Source organism: Cottoperca gobio, chromosome 24, assembly GCF_900634415.1.
Source record: "Cottoperca gobio chromosome 24, fCotGob3.1, whole genome shotgun sequence".
Classification (NCBI taxonomy): domain Eukaryota; kingdom Metazoa; phylum Chordata; class Actinopteri; order Perciformes; family Bovichtidae; genus Cottoperca; species Cottoperca gobio.
The window spans coordinates 11,374,713-11,386,923 of NC_041378.1; the positions used below are offsets into that span (position 1 = coordinate 11,374,713).

Consider the following 12,211-nt stretch of genomic DNA (forward strand, 5'->3'; position numbering starts at 1 on the left):
AACACAGACAGCCATCAGCTTCCTCCTGACCCCCGACGCCGTGGGTGACAGGAAGCGAAGGATAACGGGTAATGGTGGGGTTCGACACCATGTATTTGTCCATTTAAGCTCCGACATGAAGTTTTGAATCTGCGATCGTCAGGAAGTATGTTCTATAGGCAAGCAGATGGAACATTTTAAGAGCGACATCCTTTCTTCTCCCAATGAAAGTTTGAACGGAGCAGTTTAATTTGCTTTTAGTGTCTTGACGACGAGGACATTGTCATTTTAGCTGTCTTTGACGCTAATTTAAACGCGTTGACCTGCTTCGAAAAGGTCGAAGGCGGATGGACAGACAGCATTAAAGCAGAAGAAAGCGCCTTCTAGAGATATTTACATCAACATGCCAAAAGTAGAGCTTCTTTTGTCAAAAGACCACCTGATACTTGAAGATCCTCATGGATTATTTCATCCATCTTGAAGCCTGTTAATCTGCATTCTAGTGCATTTAGAGAGCCTTTTGATGAGTTCATTTTGTTTGTCCTTTTTGTATAGAAAAAGATAAATGTGTCCGAAGAGGTAAGTCTTGCCAAAGTAAAGACTCGTACTATTAATACCAGCATATGTCCACAATAATATAATGTGGCCTGTAAGACATTCACGTAAACATGCATCCCTGCTGTGTTGTGTATCGCAAAAATATCTATCTAACCACTACATTCATATATAAATGATTAAAGGGAAGCTATTAAGTGGCCAGCATCTCATAAAACAATAACCGGCGTCCTGATTTTAGTAGAAGATTTCAGGGAAAGAGTACTTAATGATACATAATACAATTGTACGACAGCAAAGTGATATTTATTTAAACGTGGCTCTGTTTGTTTGCTGTTTATTATTTTCTAATGTAGCATTATCAAAGAGTAGATTAAAGCAATTACAGTGGATAATACTTTTTTAAAAAGATTTTTAAATGATATCATTGTAAGATGATTTTTTTACTAGCTTCTCTGCTGCAGCACTGATACCTATGTATACCATATCATTCTTCAAGGAAACATGATTATAATTGGAGAACGTACTGATCATAATGTCGTAGAGTCGTCGTAGACCCGTAGATTTAACTTTAACTATGTAAAATGGCTGCCATACTGTATCATTTGGATTAGAGAGGCATTTGATGTCCTTTCTATGGTAGAAGTCTATGTGTAGGATGAAATTTGTGCACTACTTTTAGCCATAAGGTTTGGGGAAACTGGTGTTGGCGCTCTGTTAATCTGTTAGTGTGTTTTGTGTGAAGAGTAGTTATATCTGAAATTTGTCTTGTTTTCCGCGCACGTTAAATGAAGGGATGAAACTCGGAAGGAAACTCAGTACAAAGAATAAAAGTATTGTACTGTGACGCTATAATGTGCATATTTTTGTGACAAGATGACGGCAGCAGTATGCCGGTTTAAATGTATGTACTGTACGTTTTGCTGTATATACGTCATGTCTTATGCCAAGAGAGATGTTTAAAGATGCAAATAAGCTTTGTTTGGATGAGCTGTGCCGTGCTATTTCATTCTCAGGTGGATTCTTGGGCAATAAAGATGATCCCCTTAATGCAAAGCTCATGTCATCCGAGTGTCGTCTTTCTCAATAAACAGAAGAAAATTCATTAAGCGATGGTAAGTGGACGCAGTCTGTTCTGCGCGGTCTGACAATGGACTATCATTTCCAAGTAAAGGCCTATTACTGCACATTTAGGCCAAGTTGTGATGGAGATTTATAATTAACAGCTATAATGTAATGAAGTCTTAACAGTGGCTCCGGGGAGTGCTGGTCACCTCATGCCTGTGGAGACTGATGGGAGCAGAGACAGTCCACTCATCATACAATCATCCTCCCTTACAACATATATTTATAGCTTTAGGTAAAACGGTGATCATATTTTGCTTTTAAACCTCCTTTTATTTAGCCTTTAAAAGCAGTATGTACACACTTAAAGGGCACATGTTATAAAAAGTTAGATTTCCATGTTTCTTAGTTTTATTATAAAGCAGATTCTATAAATACTGTGAAAGTATCAAAACGCTCAGTCCACGGAAAAATGCAGTAGAATGAGTAGAAAACCAAAATACAAGTATGAATTACAAAGATTAACAAAATATGTCCCCTTTAATCTATTTTGTTAGAAAAAAAAATGTGTGCGCATAAATATATTTGCAAACATTTACATCTTATGAAGCATCCTGTAAATGTGTAACTTTATTTAGTGATATATGAACAAACACACAAGAACAAATGTGTTATAGTTTATACAATACGGCAAATCATTCACAGGCGGGTTTAAAACGGTTTGAATAAATATGTTCAAAATTCATGACGACAAGTTGATATTGAAGCTTAATTTCTTGACTTTGAAAAAAAAAAGAAGAAAACTCAACTCAAGGTCCACTTATTAGATTTATTCCAAGGCTTTCAGCAGCATCTTGTGGCCTTCATTGATGGGTAGAGTATGGAGCGTAAATAAATCAATACATTGGTATAGATATAATTATATGAAGTACTTTGTTGATAAATCTGATACAGTAAAGATATTTATATTCACGTAATATATGAAGACGTATTTTACGACATCATATTGTTAATCAGTTATAATCTGTTTATACACCTGAGCAGTTATACATTATATATGTTTATTAATCCATTTATTAAAGCTAGACTATGTAGAAAGAAGAAATTATACATTATTCTTCATGCAAATGAAAAGTTGAATTCATAAGCAATAAAACGCTCCCTTGCTAAATGTTATTACACTCACAGGTTTTGCTGCTACATCTTTACGTGGTCTGGTATTACAAGTAGCTTATGGTGGCCAATCGTAGCTAACTTCAGATGTCGCATAATTGTAACTTGTGGTCATTGTGCAAAAGCTACATAGTCTAACTTTAACTGTTTAAATACTGTATATATAAAGTGTTGCCAATATTTCTGACAGCCACGTTTTACGGCACTCATTTTGAAAAAGTAATTGCAAATTATTGCGATGACGAGCAACGCTCTGCTGCGGTTAGACAGGTGATTGAACACGAAGATATTTTGTAGCATTACATGCTTTTTGATTGAGTTTGCGCTCCATAAAGGAAGTATCAACTGGAGAGACGTGCTGCATTCAGGGGCAATCAGTCACGACTGGTACTGTAACATGAAGCATGTGATCTTGTTTGTACATACGAGGAGAACAGACGAGACGAGAGGAGACAATGCCAGCGAAACCCCAAGAATAAAGATGGATGAATTAATAGAAAGACAAATCAAAATCCAAAAGAGAACCCATTTGTCCTTCACCCCCTCCCCCATCTGTCAGTAGAAGCTGAATAATCTCCTTATTTTTCTGTGCTTAAAACTCACGGAGTGCACCGAGGGACTTGGAGCAGGCTGGAGATGTTTCAGCACATCAGCCGTCAGTAAGTGAGTTAGTGATCTTGAGTGATATATCCCTATATATATATGTCCCTCTCCTTAAATGAGTTAGTATGTGTCTAGTGGCCGTGTCGCCCAGACACCTCGGTGATGGATGAGGCCCGGAGGAGATGGGCTGTAAAAAAAGGCTGATTCTGGCACTCAAGGGTGAGATCACTTCCTCAATAAAAAAGCATTGTCCCGAATCATCATGGCAAGGTATGAATGCTGATTAGGGTATTAGATTGAGGAGAGCTTTTCTGTAAAAAAATAAATCAAATGAGCAGTTAGTTAATGTGGGGGCCCCCTCTTATACAGAGTGGTGATGTCTGGGACTGGGGACCAAAGGCTCAAAGATTCAAAGAACGTGTTAAATAATGACTTTGATTTTGGTGAAATTATTATGCAACAGTGTTCAAAGTGGTCCTTGTGTTGCAGGAAATACGTTTTTTTTGGGTTTCTCCAAATATAACGATTATAATTTTCATGATTTCACTCAAGTGTGTTTTTGCTGAAATCCTAAAGAGATGTTACTCATCCCAAAGTAATTAAAACTTTGGAACTTGACATAAAGGACGTTGTTGCTACTGCGGTGAACCTCCCTTCACTGGATCAGGAGTCTGAGGAATCTGTCATAAAAATGAAATAAAATATACATTGGAATATGAGTTACATGTTAAACCTGGTGATTTAAAACTCTTTTACATTTTCTACTTCCGTCTCCAACGTGAGTTTTTCTACAAACGTACTGCATATCAAACATTTCAATCTTAAAGATCTCCTCCAGACATGTTTTAAGACTTTAATACTTACATTTGTGTATGATAGGGTTTATCCAAATTGTCAAAATAACATCTACTCCCCTTTCCCTCGTTGAAAAAGCCATAATCTATGAATATGCAAATATTCATTCATTTCAAAAGTATTCTACTTATTTCTTTATTGAATTGGCTGCCATACTACTTGTTATATCACAAATCCTGCTCGTACGAACGCATCTCAAACTCCGATTTAAGGTGCGCACAGACAGTCTGCCGTTTTACGTTCTTCTGCACCGTGAAGGTCAAACATCCCGAGGAAGTGACAACGAGAAAACACATTCTAGTGGGACTTTAACATTAAGTGGGTGAATACATCATATTAAAATATAATGTCTGGGAGGCGCCACTGTCGAGTACACCATGGAGATCATGTTTAATTTAGACATTTTGAGGTAGAAGAAGAAATAAAGTCATCCCAGGGTTCCACGCTTTAAAGTTTTATGCCGTTCCTGCAGGAACTACCACGAACAACCTGACAAACTGTTAAAATCTGCCGCTGTACCTGGCCTGTCATTCTCAATCATTCCCCCCCCAGCAGATGGACAACAGTACATGTACAGTTAGAGGTCACTTGAGGACGACGCAGAAGAAAAGTGACTTTTTTGCACATCGGGGTCTTCAGCTCAACTGAGCTGGTTTGTCTGGATCGGGGAGACAAAGGGAGAGTTCTGTTGATCTATTTCTGAGCAGCTATGACTGAGGACAAGAGGCACTGCAGCTGTACTTGCATATTGAGTTTCTGCCCTGCTGCTGTTGACTCATTATACTGGACACACAGCAGCTGCGGTTTAGCGCCATCATGTGGTTATTCAGTTCATGGCAAGGTTAACACATTAATATAACTTAAACAGGCATATAGCAAAAAAAAAAAAGGGCTTTCAATTAATGGGACGATGGGACAAATTTATTTCCACTCATAAGTGAATTTCAGCAGGTATGTTAGAGAATAAAGCATGACTTCATTATATAGCAACATTAGAGGTTTATCTTTTTGGTCATTACATACGACCTGGTTGGTTGCAATAAAACCCCCAACAGCATACACAAGAACATAAAAGATAAGACATAGTTATAGAGATTATATCATTATAAAAAAAAAAATTAAACAACATATAATAGTAATAAATAAATAATAGTATTTGTAGCAGTCATATAAAATCATTAGTATTTCAGCTTATATATTCACTCATTAAATCACATATGTTTCTGTTTTGTGCGCAGATAAAATATATTATTATCATTGTGAACTTTAGACTTGGGAGGGGAGCAAATTCTATGAGCTTCACTTCTATGTGTGTTTCATCCTTTTGCTCATTTTTATTTTTTATTTAAGTGGTACAATAATGTATATTAAGTTGCATGCTATGTACACACACGAGAAGAAAAAACTGAACGGAACATAATGATAATTAAAAAAAGAAAGAACATACAATAATTTATATATTTTTTATTTTAATGAATAAAAGGAAACAGTAGGGTATTGGATTTCTATTTGTAAAAAAAACAACAACAACTTGCAGGGCAGAGAGAGCTGTATTAAGTGACTCTTTCCTTTCTACTAAACGGCGGGTAATTAGATTTTGTCTCTAATATGGTAAAAAAACAAAACAAAAAAGGGATTCTATACTTTATTAAAAGTCTTTGTGGAGCCCCTTAATCAGTATTTATGTTCTCTAACTTAGGAAAGCACAGTATGTCTTTAAGCAAATGTATTTTTATGCTGTCATGAAATGTAATACCTCAAGTGTTGTGTCCCCTCACTGAAGAGCACACAGGATGTCCCACTCTTGACTCTGGGAATGTTATGTACACACATGGGGCATACATTCTTATAAGACAGGACAAACTAACTGCTCCTGAGGATCAGAGGCTGATATGGCTGCTGCCATGCCTCTGCAGGTAAACTGAAACCTGACACCTGGCTGTTACCATGGCACTGCTGGAAGAAAAAAAAGAAAAAGCAAAGGTTGATGGAGCGAGAGGAACCCACTCGCAGACTCTTTTTTTTAGCTCATGTGTTTCTACCTCATGCTCTCTAGGAAACATTGGCCTGAGAGCAGGGAGAACGAGACATGGGGGGAGGGAAAAACATTTTCTGAAGTCTCTGGTCATCTGTGTGCAGTCTGCAGGTAAAGGTATCATGGTGTAAAATATTGATGGGGCGACAAGTGTGATCCTAAACGCCGGGCAGGTCTTTGCCCTTCTGATCGATGCATCACACAGCGAGGGGCTGCCAGCAACCCCGCCACAGGCCGAACCACGGACCTCAGTACTGGTAAGTCTCTGGATGGACACTTTCCACATCCAGGGTCTAAACTCAGAACTGTTTTTCTCTCACCGTCAGTATAAAAACAAGATTTTTAGACTGTATTTTGGACACACTTTTCCCTGGAACAAGAAGAAGCATTCTTATATACATTTTCACAGCATCATGTTGCCTTTAGGGCCTACCACTATTCTCTATAGTATAACTTCACATGTTTAAGACTACAGACGTGTGAAGGAATTGATTAAGTGGCCAATAATGGAGTGAGGTGCAGGCTAGAAACTAGGCCTTGGAACGAGTACGTCTCTAGTTACAGTGTTATCTCTACGGCAGCACATGTGTGATCGTCTTTCTATCTCACGGAGACTTGACTTGTGATGTATTCCTATCAAACGTGAACCCAACAGATGTCTGAATAAATACATTTAGAGACATTTAGATGAGCAGGTTTTATGTTCTATGGATAATATCGAAGGCTTTTTTTTATTTATTTATTTATTTATTTTTTAAATTGTATGACAATATACAAATAAATCTCACATATTCCTACACATGATGCCTAACAAAGCTTCAGTTATTGATCATTCTGTAGAATGATATATGAATACATGGATACAAAAACAATGTAATAATTGGGATCGTAAATGTTGAAAAGACTATCAAACCACAGATTCAAAATGCTGTTCTTCCCTCCAGATTCACGGAGCCTCACTCCTCCTGGAGGAGGAGGTGGAGGTGGAGGTGAGCGGGCAGAGGGAGGTCAGGGAGACCGGCCGCTCGTCCGGGAGCTGTGGTTCATCGTAGTGATGACGGCCATCGCCCTGCTGCTGCTGGCCATCGTGTTAGGTGTCATGCTCCATAAGGTAAGAGACAGTTATTCCGGGTTAAGTGTGTGACAGCCAGCCAGTAGAGGAAATGACCCCAAACAGCAGCACAGGTCAGTATCTATGTTTTCCTTCCAGGCCCTGAACAAACCCCCCTTCACCAGAGAGAGACCCCCGCTGGTGTCCCTGCCCATGAAGAAGAGGCGCCCCATGGCTGTTTATCCAGCCAGCAACTCGGTTTTTGTGAGAGCACATTTACTGTCACTATTCACTACATGAAGAAACAACCTGTTTAATGGTCGACACTCTGCCTCGTCGCAGCAGAGAACAACAGACCTGTAACTTAGGACAAGTAAACTAGAATACACAGTTATATAAAATATACAATAGAATACATTAAAAAAAAGATTAGTCACTAGTTTTGTTTTATTACACAGCTCTCTCATTAAAAAAATTATTATTGCCCATATATTAAAGTATCTTTTTCTATTCTATATTTGTGTTGTTGACTTTTGAAGTAGTTTGCCTGTATTTTAATTGAAATGTTATGTTTATTTTATACATGCGGCAAATTCCTTCTATGAGGTCTGCGCTATTTAACTATGGAGTTATATTTGTGGCTCATTTCTCAGCACAGAAAAATACTTTTGCAAGCTCAATAATTATATTTTGTAGATAAATTATCATCAAGCAAATAACTACTTAATTTGAACAAACAAAAAAAATCTATAAAAAATCTCATTTATGTTTTCCCAGGAAAATCCCAGGCACAAATATAATTCCATAATATCAGTGAGACGGACTTGATGAGTGTAAATGATACATCCGCTCTCCTTTTCAGTTTGACACTGTGCCTGACACAACAGGCTTCTCCAACAGTGTGACACTCAAGGGCTTCACCATGAAGATAGAGGTACAAATCATCACAATCACAAAAAGCAGCTGCACAGGCACGTGTGCATAAATATCTGTCTTTCTCCGGCTCCCACCAGGAAGTGCTGGAGTCTAAATGTGAGCCCATGGATGAGGTCGCGCCACAGGGTGAGCTGGGGATCCTCAGTGTGAACTCCCTGAGGCGCAGCGTCAGCCAGGTGATGGACGGGAAGTCTCTCGCGGGAGACGACGACACCTGGGACCCAAACATTTCAGGCCATGACAGTGGGATGGTGAGAGACCCCAAAAACGTATGCTGAACCTGTTCAGACCACTCTGCTACCACAGTCACATTACAGAGCTGAGCTGTGTGCTCTTATTTCAGAGCGTTTTCCAACACTGCTGGTCTTACGCACATTTGCAACGGTGCACCAAAATACAAATAAAGGGAGAACATAGGGGAACTAGAAAAGTGTATTCAGTAGAGTGCAGTTCTCCCTCTCCCCTCACACTTAAATCTCCCTCAATTGTCCCTCCCGGCTCCCTTACAGTCAAGATGGCGGTGAAGACAATGAAAACTTTTATTATGCCAGAATAGATTTAGTGTGTCCCAATAGGTCAACATAGTGTGTCAAATGCAATATGCCAAAAACGCCATGATGTCCGACTGCAATTTACAGTATGCAAGCCAGCCTGCTTTTCAGGCTATTCTGACTCACAATCCTTTGCACACCATCTATTTAAGCAATAGGGTCAAAGTTCAAGGCGCCATGTTAGGACGAAGTGTCCAAATTGTGTGCATGCTGCATGCAACAGTAAATACTTTGATCGGGTACCTGCAGCATTTACTAAAAGTAAAAAGAAAAAGTATGCGATTTGGAACGCAGTCAGAAATGTAATCATCTCGCATCGTGCCTACATTAAGTGGATCATAACATTTCGGGTATGGAATTAATCTGCAGATGGTTCAAAAATGAGGCCAATTTTATTTTTTTATAGATGCCAGTTTAGAGCCACAACAAAGGCTGAAATGTGGACAAAGTAAAGCTTGTTTTTAGCCAAACCGATTGCCGGATATTTATCTTGCTACAGAAGCACATGCGGCTCCCACGGGCCGGTTAAGAGGTGTGAGGAGCTCGCAGTCAATGACAGTATAAAACAGTCAATGACAGTATAAAACAGTCAATAAAATGCGTTTTTCAAAAATTGTGAATCACTGCAACCACTCGAGGTCCTTGAGCATACAGTCATAAATGAGTACAACAAATGTTAGGGTGATGGGTTAAGTAGTATGCTAGATTAGCTGAGGACAGACAGATACACATTATGCAGGATGTCCTACAAGCCAAAACACTTCAAAGTTTTCCTGACTCGAATTCATGCGCTAACTCCCGCCTAACACACTCTGCCCTCCTCCCTTTCAGTTTATGGACGATGAGGAATTTGTTGACACCGTCAAAGGTTTCAGCACGGTGAGGAAGGAGCACACCATGTTCACCGACACCAACCTGTGACCCGAGGATGACCTCTGAACCTAACAGGACACACCGGCCATGGATGTTTAACATTTTTTGATAAGCGAGGCAACTCGCTGGCGTAAAACCCTGACCCGTTAAAGTGTCACTGTGGCTGCTTAGGAGCTGTAACGAGGTCAGACACAGGCAAGGTTTCTTCTCCCTCACTAAGGAAACATGACTCATGACAAGATCACTGGAGTAACTGTGGCAACTGGGAGGAGAAAGGAAGCGAGGATGTGAAGTTTTAGCACAACTTGTCAAAATACATTCTCTTGGAGTGGGAAAGAGGAAGTCAGAGTAGAGACTCCGAGCACACATGGAGAAAAAGACAAACCAAAGAGACTGTGTGGTGATGCAGCAGAACATAGGTATCCATTTGAGCTTTTTTTCCCTCTATAAAGAGTATTTTTAACTGGTCATTTTGTAAGAGGGATACTTTTTTATTTGACAGACAAACTGAGTTTCATGACTGAGAACTTCTGCAGTCATCTTCACACATCTTTGGAAGTTTTTTGGTTAATAGAATAAAAAACCTGTTTGTCTGGTGGACCCGAGGACTAGTGAATACAACTTACATTAATCACATTTCAGGTTTGAGAAACTTTGATGCAGGAATTTGTTTTTAAACTACAGAACTGGTTTTCTTTTATAACTTATTTTTCATTTTAAAAACTGTACCTGTGTCAGTCACTGTGAAAACCATGGATCTCCAAATGTGGTAATTTTGTTTGTTTTAGACATAGTAGGTTTAAGTATTCTTTTAAAAAAAAAAGGTTGCTTCCTGAGATAATAAATAAACCATAATAAAACCCATTATGTTATCTGAAAGTGTCACAAAGCCAAAACCAAATACAATTCTTCACATATTAATTTATTTAAAATGAGTAGCAATGCAATGGGGCACAAAACACTTGTACCGGTACAGTCAAAAATATGGTTACAAAACTGAACATTCACATAATAAATTAATATAATGCAGTACCACATGGGACAGTAAACATAAAACCCCAAAACTGGGGAATTCTATTGCATTAAAAACAAAAAGGAGTTGTTTTAATGTACAAAAATTATCCGGCATTTACAAAGGCAGCCTCTTATCTGTCGCTTGTTCTGTTGTACATTTATAAATATAAATCTCTAAATTGTAGTTACACTGATATGTCCGCTAACAAGAGACCAGGTGAGGGGTTCTGGCCTGAGACGGGATCCAGAAGCTCCAGTGACCTCCATTTCATTATAAAACTAAAAAGATTATTTAAGCTTTTGTAAGATTAGGCTCAATAGAGAGATGTTTCACTTCCACAAGCCTTCTGATGATTAACTTTGCCCCCTTTTTTTTTTATTTTTATATATATATATATATATATATATATATATATATATATATATATATATATATATATATATATATATATATATATATATATATATATATATATATATATATATATATATATATATATATATATATATATATATATATATATATATATATATATATATATATATATATACACCTTCCAAACTGTTTAAATTAATGCTTATTTGCTTTGAGTTTCTCTGCATTCAGTTGCGACATGCACTCGTCCCTTTAGTGTGATATTAATACGTCCGTGAACAAACAAATGAACCATTATAAGAAATGTGTTTGCAGCAGTAAAGTGCATTTAGCACATGCTAGGGTAAGGATGTTTGCAAAGCTATCAACAGTAGAAACAACAGCCACATATAAATAGTTCAATATCGCACTACAAGCATTTGTCTGCCTTTACAAAATAATAGAAATGGACCCCTCAGATGTAAGTAACCTGCTGTGCAATCTCCCCAACGTTTAATAACTTTACCACACCCCTTCGTCATCTTCCCAGGCCATCTTCTTCTGGCCACATGCATGAGAGACATGCATAAAAATGTTTAACCAGTAAAAAGGAAATTATTATTATTATTTTTTAAGAGTTTCTCTTCCTCCTCCAAAGTTTAGACGCATCTACGCTATCGTCACTAGACTGCTACACCAAGCGGATGCTACTGTGCCGTTTCTTAGCTAGCTACACTACTAAGCGGAGACTACGACTTTAAGCATTGAATTGTGTGTCGACAAAGTAAACATCTGTAATGCTACCCCGATTTAGTCAAGAGGCTGCCATGGTTACCTCCACTGGCTCGTCCAGGTACTTAAGAGAAATTTGTGAGAAGACAAAAGTGCAGCAAAGTCTAGCTACTAAAAATGTTGCCAGAAACATACAAAGACTCAGGAATGTCAGGACCTTTCAGAACAAGATTTTAAACTAACACTGATGGCCGTACCTGAGAGCTAGACGAGACCTGATCTCGACAGTGAGTGGTGCACCTGTAGTAGCTGGTGATCTGAACGTTAGCGCACCAACAGACACGGCGTGCTAGTTGGCGCTACGAGGCTTTAAAGGGACGCTCCAGGGATTTAGTATTGCTCTACCCGAGACTCGCAAGAGACACGGAATAATG

The 12,211-nt window shown here is 38.5% G+C and overlaps 1 protein-coding gene across 2 annotated transcripts; it reads left to right on the forward strand.

Annotated features, from left to right (window-relative positions):
* Window positions 1-6,214: 6,214 nt before the first annotated feature.
* On the forward strand, window positions 6,215-10,482 carry LOC115003630 (usherin). 2 transcript variants are annotated; one of them, XM_029425506.1, is made up of 5 exons: window positions 6,215-6,522; window positions 7,210-7,376; window positions 7,476-8,250; window positions 8,330-8,521; window positions 9,635-10,482. In XM_029425506.1, the coding sequence occupies exons 3-5, from the start codon at window positions 8,239-8,241 to the stop codon at window positions 9,722-9,724; spliced, it is 294 nt and encodes a 97-aa protein (XP_029281366.1). In that variant the 5' UTR covers window positions 6,215-6,522; window positions 7,210-7,376; window positions 7,476-8,238; the 3' UTR covers window positions 9,725-10,482. The 2 variants fall into 2 exon arrangements, with proteins under 2 accessions (XP_029281366.1, XP_029281367.1); XM_029425507.1 differs by having other exon boundaries at window positions 8,330-8,503.
* Window positions 10,483-12,211: the final 1,729 nt, after the last annotated feature.

Excerpts from the sequence above, each read along its gene's own strand:
- LOC115003630 (XM_029425506.1), top strand. Across the intron at positions 8,522-9,634 it reads TGGTGAGAGACCCCAAAAAC|TTTATGGACGATGAGGAATT; the intron begins GTATGCTGAACC and ends CCTCCCTTTCAG.